Consider the following 18346-nt stretch of genomic DNA (forward strand, 5'->3'; position numbering starts at 1 on the left):
ATTTTTCGACAAAGGTTTTCAGTCCTCTGGCAACTGTCCATGAATTTTTAGGTTATAGAAATCTCTTTTCTTTGTACCGTGCTATTGCATTACTTTTTAAGAATACTATGTTGGGAAAATGAGGGATTATTCCCCCACTTTCTTTGCTCATTTTCTATATAAAGAGGGTGTGTGTGGCTCATTTGTTCCACATCAACTTTTAAATCTTCTTCGTCTCTTGCTTTTGTGTTTTCTCTCGGTCGTCGATTTTAAGAGCTTGTTTTTTGTGTTTTTTGTGCTTCTTTGCTAAAGGTATTCTCTTTATATTTATTTTTAAGTTTTTGTTTGTGAGTTTTTTTTTTTGGGTTATTTCAATCTTTGGGGTTTAATGTTACTTGAAAATTTTTAGTTTTCGGTCCTTCGACAACACTTTTTGATTTTTCGATGACACTTTTTAATTTTTTGACAAAGGTTTTCAGTCCTCTGGTAATACTTTTCGATCCTCCCGCAACAATTTTCAATCCTTTGGTGACGGTTTTCAGCTTTTCGACAAACCTTCAATCCTCTATCGACACTTTTTGTTTTCAGTCGACCGTCGGATAATCACAAAGTGTCACTAGAGGACCAAAAAGTATTGCCGGAAAACTGAAAAATGTCACCGAAAAATTGACAAGGATCGCTGAAGGACCACAAACTCAAAATTTGTAAATAAAACTGAACTTCAAAGATCGAAATAACTCTAAAAAACACACAACAAAAACTTAGAAATAAATATAAGGAGAATAACTTCAGCAAAGGAGCACAAAAAATACAAAAAATAAGCTCTTAAAACCGATAACTGAGAGAAAATAAGGCAAAAGAAAAAGAAGACTCGAAGGTTGATGTGGGATAAATGAGCCCCACACACCATTTTATATAGAAAATGAGCAAAGAAAGCAAGGAGAACATCCCTTCATTTTCCCAATGTAATATCCTTCAAAAATGACGCAATAAATGCCTAAAAAGGCTGAATAGCCTTCTCAACGACCCTGTGTAGGCTAAAAAGGTCTTCCAAACTCATTTCAGACTAAAGTCCTCCAAATCCTACTAGAAAAAGATTACCATTAAGTTATTTAAAGGGCCAACCTCCAGATATGTGAGCTATTTGACCTTTTCTTTAAATTTGCCTAATCTTTTATTGATTTAGACATAGGAGGTTTTGCCCACCAAATCACTCGGTATTTTTTATTATTTTGCACATCTATTATGTAAAGGAAGAGCCAAAGCAATATCAATAATTATATTAAATTAATTATAATTTAACTATAATTAGATTTTAGTAAAAATATAATTTTAATTTATCAAATTTAAATTTATTAAATTTTTATTTAATTATATTAATAAGAAATCAACTTTCTATTTGAAAAAAGCTAGATGGCTAAAGGTTGTAATATATTAAAAATAAACTCATTTTTTTTTATACTTTTCCATTTAAAAATTAAAATTTCAGGTGAAAAAAAAAAGAAAGTAAAACAATTAAAGAAAATAATAATCGAGAAAAAATTAAATACAAAACTTAAGAGAAAATTAATATAAATAAATTCGAGTCGAAGAATATTATCCATTTCAGTTGTGAGAATTGATCAGAATTGATCATTGAAGTAAAAATATTTTTATTCATTTAAATAAATTAATTCTAATTATGAAAAACGCTCTTCATAACCAATTTCTTATTTAAGTGTAAATTAATAAGAAAATGTTCGCTCATTAATCCCGGTCAATAAATAACTCAATATCTATTGGATTTAATTTATTAACCGCCTTAAAAATTAGTAAGACCGTGAGTTTAATCTAAATCATACAATTTCTTAATTGATTACAATAATTGTTATTTATTATTGAATAACTCAAAAAGTTACGGATTTCAAGCATTTAAACTAATAATTTTGAAAAAGATAAATAATGAACCCTATTAATGAATTAATAATAATAATAATAATAATAATAATAATAATAATAATAATAATAATAATAAAATAATAATAATAATAATAATATTGTAATTATATAACTATTGAAAGAATAAACATAAATAATAATATTTAAATCTCACGATTCATAAAGAAACTAAATTAAAAAAGGTTAGTTACACATTATTAAAATAAAGGAATTCGGAGTAAGAGAGAATATGGGTTGCTATTATCAAAAAGATAATTGAATAGGAAAATTCTATAGAAATCTTCTTGAAATTTCTTTTTTAAAAAATTTTATTTAAATATTTTTAATGAAATAACTCTTTTAATTTATTTCTTAGAAAGTGGAGAAGTTTTATGATTTCTGGAGAAAAATTTCACGAGATGTGAATTGATTTGAATGTTTAAGATGAGAGAATCCCAATTTTTTCACGTTAAATATATTTTTGCTGTTATTCAGAGGTTTATTAGCAAACTTAACAAATTTTCAGTTATATCTTATGTCAGTCTCATTATGTTGTCTGAATATAATTACATTAGAAAATTCATAAGTTGGTTGCATTGGGAGCCTAACGATTGGGTTTAGATAGCTGTTTCATGTGCATTTTCCCTTGATTAATATTTTTGACATTAACCATGGGATATTGTATGTGTTTTTATTTGTTAAGATACAATTTATTTTTCGCAGATGGAAAATAATATTTTTCAATTTATAATTTTTTTAATTTGGAATTAATTTCAAAATAGTTAATTAGATTAATGGTCAATTTACAAAATATTTTTGAGTGCTCGATTACTGTAAATTAATATAAATTTAGGGTTTTAGAGAAGAATATATATGAAAGGAGAAGGAAAAAAATCAGATCTTGTTTCAGCCAATTTCTCTTTCATTTTCTTAGTTTTTTTTTCTGCTTCCAAGTCTAACCAATGATATCAAAGCTTCCTTAATCTTAAAAAAATCAAATTTAATTTCATTGTTAGCGAAGAAATATGGTTACGGATGCTTAGTATCACCCGGTTTTAAAGGAGGGAACTATAATTTATAACAACGTCCAATGAGTTTTGAATTACAAATTAATATTTATAACTACGTAATCATGAAGGCTAAAATTAAAGAACAATCTCCATCGTCTCAGGAAATTGAAGAACCTGATAATGATTCTTTGAAATAACTTAGATAACAATCTCTATCTTCTCTGGAAATTGAAGAACCTGATAGAAAAACCAAATATAAAAGCAAAAAGGACTGAAATCCCAACAATCCCACCTGCAATTACTCCGACAAAATCATGTTTAAAACCATAGTATTCTCTTACGAAGTCTTCAACTGTCTGATTAGTGTCAAGAACATCCTTCACATCTCCATATTGAGATGCAACTAATCCGTACAATGTCCATGATACTGGACATCCCCAGTAGTACCACCTCCACCACACAGGCATTTTCTGCAAATACACAACAATTTCAGCCAAGGCACAGCAACAACGACGATGGCAACAAGAACAACAGGGCTTTTGAAATGATTTTAAGGGAAGTAAAACGCTTACGGTTCGCGGGACTATAAATCCTGCAAAGAGATTCCATAGTCCATAAAATGCTGAGGAAACTATGGCAGCTATGTGGTGGTTCGGCGTCACGGCAACAGTCATCATTCCATAGAAGGTGAAGTACAATAATGTGAAGTACATGAAGAATATATACCAGAAGAATTTAATACCAGTCCATTCAAATCCCATCATTGCATAAGTTATAACCGCATAGACAATGGCTTGTGCAAAAATATATGGAAGCTCAACTAGCACCTGCAACAAAAAGATGGGAGTATGAGAAAAAGAATTGATGTGGAAGTGGAACATTCTGCAGGAGCAATTTTAAATTACCTGTGCATAAGCATAGGGCATAGCCGAATACATTCCAGCGGCTCTTTCTCTATAGAAGACAGTTCTCTCAATCGCTACCACTGGCTGTACAGATGATGCATTTTGCACCCCAAGGAAGAAAACAGCAGCATACATTGATCCTGCAGCATTAAAAATATCTTGCTGCTTTGTCCTACAATTCAAGAATGAGAAAAATAAGATAAAAAAACAGAAGCAAATGATTTTAGAGAGTTGTTAAACTGCTTTAGCACTAGTATGTAACTTACTTCTTGGAGCCAAGATCCCAGAACATTGTCCCGAACATCAAAGCTATAAAGGTCGTGAACAAAAATCTTACTGCAGTATATGGTGGATTCCGCCAGTATGACAGGCGCTGCTTCCATAAGCAAGCAATACATTGGGTGAAAAATGACTGTGAGTACTTTGTAGGGAAATATAGGTCCGTGGAACCAGGAGCAGGTGTGCTTAATTCCTTAATCATTTCTTTGTTTCTCCTGAAACATGAACCAAATATCAGTGAAAAATTCTAAAAAATCTTTTGCTGTATCCATGTTTTCTGAACATGTTGGTGCAAAGCTAGAATACCTGTACAATTCTGAATTCTTGTAAATGGCAGCAAAGTCAACATTCAACGCTAACTCTTGTGCGGAACTTGTAACTTCCAACATCCAAGTTGCTGGGTTATAACCATCTGTAATTTTACTGACTCCTTCAATTCCCTGGAGAAAAAGAACAGTAATTTATTAGAATGAATTCTATTATTGATAGAGGTTCTTCAGATATGGACTAAATATTCTTTTTTTTTTTTTTTTTCCTGTCGGCCAATGTGAAATTTACCTCAAAATATTTGATTAAATGGCAAGAAAGGCGACCCAATGGCCCAACATATATCTCTTCTCCTCCTCTCTTCATCAGGAATAGCTGCAATATCATGATGAATACATCATACCAATATGTGGTACAGAACCCACAATAAAGCACTAATTTTATAAACCTTACCTCATCAAAAGCATCAAATATGTCAATGCTTGGTTGATGGATGGTGCACACTACAGTCCTTCCTGTGTCTACGGTGTTTCTAACTGTTCTCATCACAATTGCAGCAGCTCTTGCATCTAGCCCTGAAGTTGGCTCATCCATGAATATTATAGAGGGGTTTGCTACTAGCTCAACTGCTATTGTTAGCCGCTTTCTCTGCTCTGTAGAAAGACCACTCACACCAGGCAATCCGACTAGTGCTTGCTTTAATGGATCTAGTTCTACAAGCTCCATAATTTCATCAACAAACATCTGCAACAGAATTTTGAGATATAGAAGATAATTGGATGTAATTGACTTAAAACTTCTTTTACAAATGAGATGAATCAAGGTTTCTGGGATAGTCCTTAGATAAATTCACAAGCATTCTCAGAGAAACTATGGTCACTTCAGCTTAACAAAAGGGTTCACTATAAAGTAGAGCAGAAATGCTTTTGGAATTAGGTAGTGAAATGCGAGTTAACATTGAAATTGCCTAGACAGCAGGTAGGCCAAAAGGGAATAATCACATGGTTCGACAAAAAAAATTATTGCACTGAAAACCAGGAGTCTACCTTTCTGGTGTCAGAGTCAACTTCAGGGGGAAGACGAAGCCAAGCTGAGTAGACTAAGGATTCATAGACAGTAACGAATGGAGAGTGGATGTCATTTTGTTCACAGTATCCTGAAACTCTAGCAAACGTTTCTTGCTTCTTTGGGTACCCAGAAATTCTGATGTCTCCCTCAATATAGCCACCGGTTTTCCTGCCAGCAAGCACATCCATCAGAGTGGTTTTACCGGCTCCACTAACACCCATTAGAGCTGTGAGAACCCCTGGCCTGAAAGCACCACTCACATTCTTTAGGAGCACCAATTTATCTTCAAGGACTCCCTGGCTTTTCATTTCCTGGAAATTTCCATTTAACAAGATCAGTTCTGTCATTGTCATTCTTTTGACTACATAACAAGTCACATTGGAAAATAATACTATTCTGTTTCCTAACATTTTAATACCTGTGGCATGTCAACTGAGTACATAACATTATCAAAGGCTACAGAACGTGGTTCAAATGGAAGAACCATTCCTTTCTTCTTGTTATGGTTCGCCTCGCTAATTTCTTCTCCAGCACCTGCATGTGAATTGAAGATAACTAATATCTAGGAGTATGACATTAATGGGACCTTAAGCTGAAATGGAACTATCATTGAGCTTTGTTACATGTGATTGATTTGTGACTACTTCCAGAATTTGTTAACTGAATACCTTTTCCATTTTCATCACCAGGTTCATTACTTTGAGAATCTTCAACTATAACAGCCTGCGGTTTCTCAAATGCTGCCAAATGTTATTTGCAAGATATTAGCATAAATTCTCATTTCAGAAACCATGAAATTAAAAAATATAATAAGACTCACGGTCAAGGAAAGTGAGAGCCAAAGTGAAACAGAAGTTGAACAATAGTACGAATCCACCCAATGCACCTACTCCTAACCAATACCAATAAGCATGAGGGAAGAAACCACGGGTTTTCAATAGTTGAACCCCCAATGGTTCTGTCGAGTTTGGTGGAATCTGTAATTTTTAACAAAAAATTAGATATCTATTGGTTATAGAAGCAAACACATAAACATAGAAAAGAAAAGTTCAAAAAATTTACATGTCTCCAGCTTTTTGCAAGAAACTCATTAACTACTACTGCATGCTGCCCATACATCAATGGTGATATCCAGTAACCCCATATCCACCATTTCTTTATCTCCTCTGAGAAATTAAATAAAGAAAAGCGTGAACTCATACAATTTTGCTTTGAGAAAAATTAGTCTTTAACATATAAATATAACTAAATACAAATTATACCTCGTGATAGTATAAAGCCACCCAATGCAAAAAGTGTAAGCAGCGAGAATGATCCAAAGGTGTTGGCAACAATCACATTCCTTCCAGTTGCAGCAATAAATCGAAATAGTGAAGATGCCATCTGGTTAACAAGTAACAAGACAAGGTAATGCTTGAAGAACCTGCAGATATTACCATGTTGTGTGAGCTGAATCAGAGCAAAATGCTTCGGAGACCCAAATAAACACCTTTTTTTACCTTACAACATTAGGATCAAATCCAATTTCATAGTAGGTGAGAACAGTCCAGACAGCAGCTTCTACAAATGTCACAGGAGTTTTAAGAATCCATGTGGGAAGAGAATATGCCCATGCAGGATAAAATAGGAAGTCCCTTTGCTTGTAAAACACTGGAAGCTTTGCAATGGTCAGAGATAGCTCTGCCATACCATTGAACATGACCATGATCACAGAGAAAAATAAAGCACCCAAATAAATTCCTCCATCTGTCAGATTATTTCTGTGCATCTCAGTCCTCAGGAAGAGTGTCATACTAACACTTGCCATAAAGGTAAGCTAGGGGCACAAAACAAAAGTTAAAATAAAATGTTATAACATATGCAAAATTTGATGATGGAAAATAAAATTAATATGTAAATGCTAAAGATAATCACTTGGGTGAGCTTGAAGATGTAGACAAATGAGTTTCTCTTCATGAGCAAGAACTCTCTTGAGATGCAGGCTTTAAGCAGCTCCATTTTTCCAACTCCATACTTTTTGGTTGACAAAGCAGCAGGATGGCTCTTGGTCTTATCAAATGGAGTTGAAAGCTCATCTGCAATTCTTCTCCCCAGCTCATATGATTGGAATGCCTCTGAAAATTCTTGAACTGTGATAAATCTATGAGGCTGACCTCTACGTGCCCAATACTGCTTCTGATCTTTCCTTGACGTGACCTACAATTAATTCATTATTCATAAAGATTATACAACTTCATATATAAGGCCATTCTGAAGACCATATTGTAAAAACGAGATGAAAAAAGCCACAAATTCATTACTTCCTGTAAGAAGTCGGCCACGCCTTTTCTTTCAGGACACTTAAAGCCCATATGTTCGAAAAAACCAAGCACTTGTTCACGAGGACCTTGGTACACAATCTGGCCATCTGACAATAAAATAATATCATCAAAGAGGTCATAGGTCTCTGGAGCTGGCTGGAGGAGCGATATGACAGCAGTTCCATTAAGAATGTGAATGGATTGCTTTAGCGAGTTCACAATTTGGTAAGTTGTTGAGCTGTCCAGGCCAGTAGATATCTCATCCATAAACAGTGCCTTTGCAGGTCCAACCAACATTTCACCTTCAATTTGATTAGTTGAAATTTTAATACATAGTTGAAAATGCAAATATAAAAGTGAGAATTGTTGGTTTATAGGCAAGAGATGAACTTACCTGTGGTAACGCGCTTCCTTTGTCCTCCAGATATACCCCTTACCATTTCATCTCCTACCAAAATATCAGCACAGATTTCCAATCCTAATATCTGCAAATTCAGGAGAAAATTACATTAAAAAAAATGGAAGTACATGACATTAGCAATTCCATCTTTTATGAACTTAAGAAGTATCTTGTGATAATAATACCTTTAAAATATAATCAGTGACCACACTAGTCTCTTGACCTTCTGTTGCTGCAGCCTATCAAACCAGCAATGTTAAAAAATGAAAAATTAATTTCCATAAATTCAGCTCAATTCATGTTGATGAGAACAGAATGGGTAATCATTATGGTTTTCTTATTTAACATGAACAAGAAACACTAATTCAGGTTGATGAGTAAAAGTATTAATAAAAATCTTAATTGACATAGCAAGAATAAAGGAAAAGAAGTACAGATATATAAATGGCTGTAATATTTAAACCACTATAACATTTGTCTGAACAAATATTCTCCTAAAAGAGGATTTTCTGTCCTCATGTCAGAACAAGGTATATTTGTGCCTTTGCAGATTCATTTTTCATTATTGATTTACATTTTTTTTCCCTAACCTTCATGAAGACATCAATATCAGGGTCAGGCTTAATATTTGCTGCTTTCTCTCTTCTAGACAACTCTGCTAACAACTCTGCAAATTGCAAAAATTTTAATTACTAGTCACGCGAAAGTTTATCTCAGTCACTGCGATATTTAATCAAAATTTTGTTAAGTAAGAATAGGAGGAGAGCATAATCCAGTAATCTAACCATGTTGAGTTCCAACTCCTTGACATCTGGCAGAAAATGCCAAAGTTTCCCTTACAGTCATTTCTCCTAAATGAACATCATGTTGACTTATATATGCTGCTGTTCTCTGAGGTATGAATTCATTCATCTTATAGCCGTTATAAGTCACAGTACCAGAGAACTGCAAGAGGAATTCATAAACTCCAGTCACCAGTTAAAGATGAAAACCAACAAGAAAATTGAATATCAACAGCTAAATGGTCATCAAGGGAATGAAGCAACAAGAATATGTAACCACCTTCAGATTAGGATCAAGTTTTCCAGCTAATGCCAACAAAAGTGTGGTCTTTCCAGAACTTGGAGGACCCAAAAGCAAAGTCATTCTGCAATCATTATATATATATATATATATATATAGAGAGAGAGAGAGAGAGAGAAAAGTTTAGAAATGGTTATACAACATTCATTTCAGATTAAGAAAGCCTAAGCAATCATGTTCAGGTCATGCTCAACTTACCTTGATGGCTTGATGACTCCACTCACATCCTTGAGGATGGTCAACGGTCTCTTTCTACTTGGAAAGATAGGAATATAATTCAAGAAACCCTTCAAAACCAAAAGAAAAAAAAAATATATAAGTTTTTATAGCCAAAAGAAAAATGAGAAAAGCTTACAAGAAGCACAAGTAGTCACCTCCAACATATTAACAGAGAAGTTAATAAATGAAGGCAAAGCTCTGCTTCCTACAAAAGCATCTGCTTCAACATTCAGATGCTCAAATCGAACTTCAATTGTTGGAATTTCAATACCAACTCTACAACACAGCAACAAAAAACATTATTTCAGAAAATTCAAGGATGAATTCCTTGAAAAGAGACAACATGCATGAGAAGTTGAGACAGAACTTCAATACCCAGAAACAGAGTCCGTCTGAAATCCATGTTTCTTATTTCCAGTTATTTAGATATGCCAGAAATAAGAGTTAAGAAGGATCAAAGAAGCTTCATATATAAAATCTCGTTTCTTTCTAACATTTTCTCAGCAACCAACCAGACTATGTAGAAAACGAGTAAAAAACCTCACCTATCAATACGATTCTTGAGCTTGAACAAGAACTTCTCATTATCCTCTTCAGCGACTTTGACCAACCTCTCAAGCAAAGTTTTCCTTTCTTGAAATCCAAGATTGTCTACATCAATCTCATTAACAGCACCTTTAGAAGCACTAAGCAATATACCTTTCCTCAAACGATCATAGGTGGGTAGTTTCTCAAGTGCGGCCCATTTTAAAGCCTCCTCGTCATCTTCTTCTCGAGAAGATGTTGAAAATATACCACTGGGATGGTGTTTCCATGTAGAAAAGCTCCCTCTACGTAAGCTACTACTGGCTTTATAGATGTCACCACTCTCCATTAACGATGGTATCGTGCTTGAAAGTCAAGGATAGCTAAAACCCAGAAATATTTTTGCAGAAATCCGTGTTTCTTGACTATGGATGAATTGAATTATTGAGGGAGAAAGCAATAAAATGAAGGAGCATTGCAGTTTGTGATTCTTGTAGAAAAGAAACTATGCAATGACCAGGATAAAATTTAAGTTGGTAGTTATAAAGAAAACAAGTGGCCTTTTCTAGTGATGAATTGTCAAAAACTTCTGAATCTTGTGAAGCTTTGGGAATGGTAATTCAAACAAGATGTTTTTTTTATTAGAGGGAAATGGTCAGCTGCAGGTGCTCAGGGTCCTGGGGCAAGTATCTTGTTTTATTATTATCTATTATTTTAACTTCCAAATCAATAAATGGTAATTTAAAATTGAAATTAATACAGTAAAAAAATACTATTTTTTTTAATAGTTGATCAAAATAATATGAAAAATACACTAACAAAATCCAACGACACCTTGCCAATGGATATGTGTAACAACATCACCAGTTGATAGCTTTATTAATTCAATGGGTGTGTTCATCAGTTTATTAGTCAATTCCTTAATACTTTCACAAAATATTATTAAAAAATTAATGCAATCTCATTCAAACACGAAATTAAATACATTTTTTAAAAATTATTATGTACTCATTCAAAATTAATTGTTCGGCTATACACCACTTTTATATTTCTTTTAATAAAAAATTTCAAATTTCAAATTTTAAAAAATAAAATATTTTTAAAATTAAAAAGAGTGTTTTATTCTGTTAATAAATATATCATATAAAAAAGGGAAATCTATAATTTAGTCTCTAAATATTATTATTATTAACAATTCAGTTTCTGAACTTTCAAAAATTTATTAAAACATTCTTATTTTTTCAATTTGTCAACAAAATAGCTTTTCGTTTATTTCTGCTGTTAAGAGTATAGCAAAAGATCAAATTACTCTCCCTCTTCTCCTCTTTCTCCTTCTCCCTTTTCGATTCTTCCTCTTTTTTTTTTATTGTAACGGCCCGAAAACCGGACCGCTACCGGCACTAGGATCCAGATCGACTTAAGGTCGCCGGGACCCATAGCAAGCCTACTATACATACTGTCATACCTGATAAAATCTCATACATGATCATACTTTTGCATAAAAACTTAAATTTTTTCATATATCAAGCTTGACCTGTGAATGCACCATACTGTAAACATAAAACCCCACACCAGAGCCATCATCAAATGCTCTAGTGGGGCAACATAACATATGTCAAGTCTGGTTCAACATAACTCATCATTAAAACATTTCATAAGATCATGTACAAAGGGATTAATCATACATTAGGGCCAAGCATAATACTAATCCTCATTACAACACTGAACAATACCTTACACTACATTACATCATTTTACATATCATGTCCACTACTAATCTATTACATATACAAAGCTTTTACCCTTGACGACTTCCTGATCTATCCTGAACCTGCAAACCTGGGGTTAGGGGAGAGGGGTGAGCTACAAATGTAACGATCCGAAATCGGACCGCTACCGGCGCTAGGATCCGGATCGACTTAAGGCCGCCGGGACCCGTAGCAAGCCTGACATAAAACCTGTGAACCTGTATAATCCCATATATGATCAATAACATGCATAAAAATCAAAACTTTCATAAACATCAACCAAACTCAACCTGTGCATAAATATAAACATAACTTTGATCCCTCAGTGGAATCTCATCTGTGCCCTCAAAGGGTAACACAACCTGTGTTGAGCTGGTTTACACAAACATCATCAAAATCTCTAAGATCATGTATAAAAAGGGATACAACATTCTATGGTCAAGCACACACTAACATCCATAAAACTCATTACATAACTATGCTGTACTTTTACATTACAATTTGATCATGTCCATTGCTAGCTATTACATAAACATGACTTCTTTACACTATCCTGACTCCTGCTATATCCTGTACCTGCAAGCCTGGGGGTAAAGGGAGAGGGGTGAGCTAAAAGCCCAGTGAGTAGAGCTAGTAAAACACATTAACACTATGCTCAAATGGAATGCATCATAACACAGACAATTCACATAAGGGTTGGGTGAACTTGTCACCAAATAGTCCAAGTTAACTCTGTGCCAGGCCGTAGCATGGGGTCCTGGTCTTCCTGTCATACATACATTACTTACCCTTTTCCCAGGGCCTCCTCTGGGCTCCTGGTCTTCGAGTCCCATAACCGTACCTTACTCTGTGCCAGGCCTGTAGAATGGGGTCTGGTCTTTCTTACTCTGTGCCAGGCCGTAGCATGGGGTCCTGGTCTTCCTGTCTTGGACTAATTGGGTCATCCGACATTCACCCACATCAACAACAATTTATGCAATGCGGCATATTCGTGAAAAACTAATGCAATCATCCTATTGCATAATCATGATGCATGAAACATGATAAAACATTTAATTTAAAGATTGAGTTAGTTCCACTCACCTCTGGCTGACTCTGACAACACCGCAGCTGAACTCACTACTGGGGTCCTCGGTTCCTCGGGTCCGAACCTACACAGGTGGACTCAAATGAGGGACCAAACATACTTGAACACAACTCTAAACTACTCCCCAAAAACCCCCCTAAAACATCCTGAAAATATCACATAGAGATATGCATGGAGTGGCTGAACAGGGCACTTTCGGCGGCACCTTCGGCGGCCGAAAGTCCTGGACAGAGACGAAACTCAGGCAGGTTCGGCGGCACCTTCGGCGGCCGAAAGTCCCAGACAGAGACAAAAGTCTCTTTTCGGGGGCGACTTCGGCAGCCGAAAGGCCTGCCTCCCCAGCCATGTTCGGCGGCCGAAAGTACCTTCGACTGCCGAACCTGGTTTCTGCCAAAGGGCAGAAACTTGGCTCCCTTAACACATTTCGCCTCCAAACCTTCCAAACATGCATATTTTTCAACCAAAGCATGCATACAAGTTCCTAGGGGCCTCAAACATCCATATACCCCATCTACAACACTTCAATCACACACAAACAAGCTACATTGTTCAAAACATCAATATATATCCATAACTCAACATATACCCTAACATGCATTTCTACCCATAGATCTTGCATAAAACTTATTTAGAACACATAAGGAGCTTAAGATCGGCTCTTACCTCTTGAAGATCGAGAGGGAGACGACCTAAACTTGGAGATCCACGAAAATGAGCTCCTGAGTTTCCAAAGCTCCAAAACTTGTTTCAAAAGCTTAAATCTTCAAAACCAAGTGAAAACAAGTGAAAATATTGAAAGATTTAGAGGAAGAACATTGAAAATGGGTGAGGGACGGCGGAAAGCTCACCTTGGCCGAAAATGGGGAAAAAGCTCGCCCGTTTTCGGCTAAGGGACCCTTTTATAGTGGCTGGCCAGACCACGTTCGGGGGCCGAATGTGCCTCCGCATCCATGCAAATGTTCGGCGGCCGAACATGAGGTTCGGCGGCCGAACCTGGACTTCCCCCCACTCATGCTTTCGGGGGCCTAACGTGCCTCCAAAACGCATGCATGTTCGGCGGCCGAACTTGACTTTCGGCGGCCGAACCTGGGTTTTCCTCCAAAGACTTTTTCATGCAAAACTTATTTAATTTCGTACTCAAAACCATTAAAATTCATGAAAACATTTTATAAAACATGTTTTTACCCTTCTAGAGGTTCCCGACATCCGAAATTCCACCGGACGGTAGGAATTCCGATACCGGAGTCTAGCCGGGTATTACATTCTCCCCCCCTTAAGAACATTCGTCCCCGAATGTTCCTCAACTAGTACATGCATACCAAACAACATAACATACACACATAAACGCATAGAGACTAACCTTAAAAGAGATGAGGATATTGCCGGAGCATGGACTCCCGTGTCTCCCAAGTGCATTCCTCCAGATTGTGATGGTTCCAAAGGACTTTCACCATCGGGATTTCCTTGTTTCTCAGCTTCCTGATCTGGGTGTCTAAGATCCGTACTGGCTGCTCAACATAAGTGAGATCCTCTTGGATCTCCACATCAGGCTCACTAAGAACCTTGCCCGGATCTGACACGAACTTTCTCAACATAGAAACATGGAAAACCGGATGGATTCTCTCCATTGAAGCAGGTAAATCCAGCTTGTACGATACATTCCCAATCTTTTGCAAGACTTCGAAGGGTCCGATGTACCGCGGAGCCAGCTTACCTTTCTTCCCGAACCGAACCACTCCTTTCATAGGAGACACCTTGAGCAATACCAGATCCCCCTCTTGAAACTCTACCAGTCTTCTGCGGATGTCTGCATAACTCTTCTGTCTGCTTGCAGCTGTCTTGATTCTTTCTCTGATCATGGGCACCACCTTGCTGGTGATCTCTACTAGTTCAGGCCCTGCCAAGGCCTTTTCTCCAACTTCTTCCCAGCAAACAGGTGACCTGCACTTCCTTCCATATAAAGCTTCATATGGAGCCATCCCGATGCTAGCATGATGGCTGTTATTGTAGGCAAACTCCACCAAAGGTAGATGCTGCCGCCAAGAACCGCCAAAGTCCAGCACACACATCCTGAGCATATCCTCGATAGTCTGGATGGTCCTTTCTGACTGTCCATCAGTCTGGGGGTGGAAGGCAGTACTGAAATCCAACCTAGTACCCATGGCGTTCTGCAGACTCCGCCAAAACCTGGAGGTGAACTGGGGCCCTCTATCTGACACTATAGAAACAGGGACCCCATGCAGTCTGACTATCTCATCAACGTACACCTGCGCCAACTTGTCCACAGAATAGCCACTCCTGACAGGGATGAAGTGAGCAGATTTGGTGAGTCTGTCCACAATCACCCATATGGAGTCCAATCTGTTGGACGTCGCCGGTAACCCCACTACGAAGTCCATAGTTATATTTTCCCATTTCCACTCTGGAATAGGTAGCGGGTTAAGCATCCCAGCCGGCTTCTGATGTTCCAGCTTCACCCTCTGACATACTTCGCAGGCTGACACGAACTGTGCCACTTCTCTCTTCATAGCTGGCCACCAATAAACCTTCTTCAGATCTTGATACATCTTGGTGGCTCCGGGGTGAATGCTGTATCTTGCATTATGAGCCTCTCTCATAATGTCTCCTTTCAGCCCTATGTCATCTGGTACACACAATCGACTCCCGTAGCGGAGGATCCCCTTATTGTCAAATCTGAACTCACTGTCATTGCCTGACTGAACAGTCCTGGCAATCTTCACTAACTCTGGGTCCTCATGCTGTTTCTGGGCCACCTGCTCCAGAAACACGGGTGTCACTCTCATCTGAGCGACCAAGGCACCTGTACCAGATAACTCCATCTGTAGACCTTCCTCAATGAGCTTGTAAAACTCCTTCACCACCGGTCTCCTTTCTGCCGTGATGTGGGATAGACTGCCTAGTGACTTCCGGCTTAGGGCGTCTGCCACGACATTCGCCTTACCCGGATGATACTGAATCTTGCAATCATAGTCACTCAGCAACTCTACCCATCTCCTCTGTCTCAAATTTAAGTCTCTTTGACTCAGGATGTATTGCAGGCTCTTATGATCTGTAAAGATCTCACATTTAACCCCATAGAGGTAGTGCCTCCACATCTTGAGTGCAAAGATTACTGCTGCCATCTCAAGGTCATGTGTGGGGTAATTCAACTCATGCTTCTTTAGCTGCCTAGAAGCATAAGCAATTACCCTCTCATTTTGCATCAGTACACAACCCAGTCCCACACGGGACGCATCACAAAAGACTGTGAAGTCCTCTCCACTAGATGGCAGAGCTAAAACTGGTGCTGAAGTCAACCTCTTCTTAAGCTCTTCGAAGCTCTCCTCGCACTGGTCGGTCCACAGAAATTTCTGATTCTTCCTGGTTAGCCTGGTCAGAGGAGCTGCTATCTTTGAGAAGTCCTGAACGAACCTCCTGTAGTAACCTGCCAAACCCAAGAAACTTCTGATCTCTGTCACTGAAGTGGGTCTAGGCCAGTTAGCCACAGTTTTTGTCTTCTTGGGGTCCACCTCAATCCCATTCTCTGACACTACATGCCCCAAGAATGAAATACTCCTCAGCCAAAACTCACATTTAGAGAACTTGGCATACAAGCCATGTTCCCTCAAGGTCTGCAAAACCAACCGCAGATGATGGGCATGCTCCTCTGCATTCCTGGAATACACTAAGATATCATCTATGAAGACAATAACAAAGTGATCCAGGTACTGGCTAAACACTCTGTTCATGAGATCCATGAATGCTGCAGGGGCGTTAGTTAACCCGAACGGCATTACAAGGAACTCAAAATGCCCATATCTGGTCCTGAAAGCTGTCTTTGGTACATCCTCTTCCCTGATCCTCAACTGATGGTACCCCGATCTCAGATCTATTTTGGAGAAACAACCCGCTCCTGCTAGCTGGTCGAATAGATCGTCGATCCTTGGCAATGGGTACTTGTTCTTGGTAGTGACTTTGTTCAACTGCCTGTAGTCGATACAAAGTCTAAGGGATCCATCCTTCTTTCTCACAAACAAGACTGGAGCACCCTAGGGTGAGGTACTCGGTCGGATGAAGCCCTTGTCTACCAGCTCCTGCAATTGCTCCTTCAACTCTTTCAATTCTGCTGGCGCCATCCTGTAGGGAGGGATAGAGATCGGTTGAGTTCCAGGCATCAGTTCTATTTCGAACTCTATCTCCCTAGCAGGTGGTAAACCTGGCAGCTCGTCTGGGAACACATCTAAGAACTCTCTAACCACTGGCACTGAGGCGGGCTCTCTGACCTGACTACTAAGCTCTCTCACATGAGCCAAATACCCCTGACATCCCCTCCTAAGCAACCTACGAGCCTGAAGAGCCGAGATCATACCTCTAGGTGTACCCCTCCTGTCTCCTCTGAAGACAACCTCTGATCCATCCTGACCTCTGAACCTGACTACCTTGTCCCTGCAGTCCAAGGTAGCACCATGGGTAGATAACCAGTCCATCCCTAGAATGACGTCAAAATCTGTCAAATCTAGAACCACAAGGTCGGCAGACATGCATCTCCCCTCAACAAACACAGGACTACATTGACAGACTGACTCTGCCACTGATGGATCACACTTGGGTCCACTGACCCAGAGAGGACACTCTAACCCAGAGATCATCAATCCCAACCTCGCTACGGCCCTCGGAGCAATAAAAGAATGAGATGCACCAGGGTCCATCAAAGCATATACATCCGAACATCCAATGACGAGATTACCTGCCACCACGGTGTTGGATGCGTCTGCCTCCTGCTGTGTCATTGTGAAGATCCGTGCTGGGGCTGATGGACCTTCACCTCTGTATCCTGCTGATGAAGAGGCTGCTCCTCTCCCTCTGCCTCTGCCACTGGCCTGAGTCATGGCTGGAGCTGCTGACTGCGCTACACTGCCTGAAGCTGTCTGCTGGGACTGAGCCATCGGGGCCGCTCTTGGACAATCTCGAGCTATATGCCCCTCCTGACCACATCTGAAGCAAGTGTTTGTCCCAAACCGACATACTCCCTTGTGTGGCCTACCACACCTCGCACATACTGCATTATCCGCACCAGAGCTTGAGCCACTCCCAAATCCCAGACTAGATTTGACCTTGTTCCAGAACTTATTCTTCTTACCCTTGGGTTTACTCCATCTCTTACTGCCTGAAGCTGCTGCACTCAAGGTAGAGGGATCTACCCTTCCCCCTCCCGGAGTTTTAGAACCAGAAGCTTGTGCCACTGTCTGCTTAACTGTCCCCTGAATGATGGCACTAGCCTCCATTCTCCTAGCCATGTCTATTATGGCATGAAAACTCTCTCTATCTGCTGACTGTACCAAGGAGGAATACCTGGGATGGAGCTTCATGATATACCTCCTCGACTTCTTCTGGTCTGTGCTAAGGTATTGCCCTGCAAATGGCAGCAACTCCATAAACCTGTCGGTATATTCGTCTACACTCATGTCATCAGTTTGCCTCAACTGCTCGAATTCTATCATCTTCAATTCCCTTGAACTATCAGGAAAAGCCCATCCTGCAAACTCGTTTGCAAACTCT

At 38.6% G+C, this 18346-nt stretch overlaps 1 protein-coding gene across 1 annotated transcript; it reads right to left on the bottom strand.

Moving 5' to 3' along the window:
- Window positions 1-2949: 2949 nt before the first annotated feature.
- On the bottom strand, window positions 2950-10608 carry LOC110626983 (pleiotropic drug resistance protein 1). Its single transcript, XM_021773196.2, has 24 exons — window positions 9973-10608; window positions 9583-9703; window positions 9407-9495; window positions 9188-9272; window positions 8911-9070; window positions 8716-8792; window positions 8311-8364; window positions 8120-8210; window positions 7726-8027; window positions 7340-7621; window positions 6925-7241; window positions 6688-6848; window positions 6488-6591; window positions 6246-6402; window positions 6094-6165; window positions 5844-5959; window positions 5404-5736; window positions 4811-5101; window positions 4649-4732; window positions 4397-4530; window positions 4078-4305; window positions 3812-3983; window positions 3479-3733; window positions 2950-3376 (listed from the first exon to the last, which is right to left on the bottom strand). The coding sequence occupies exons 1-24, from the start codon at window positions 10299-10301 to the stop codon at window positions 3119-3121; spliced, it is 4272 nt and encodes a 1423-aa protein (XP_021628888.1). The 5' UTR covers window positions 10302-10608; the 3' UTR covers window positions 2950-3118.
- Window positions 10609-18346: the final 7738 nt, after the last annotated feature.

The sequence above is a fragment of the Manihot esculenta genome, chromosome 11, assembly GCF_001659605.2.
Source record: "Manihot esculenta cultivar AM560-2 chromosome 11, M.esculenta_v8, whole genome shotgun sequence".
NCBI lineage: Eukaryota > Viridiplantae > Streptophyta > Magnoliopsida > Malpighiales > Euphorbiaceae > Manihot > Manihot esculenta.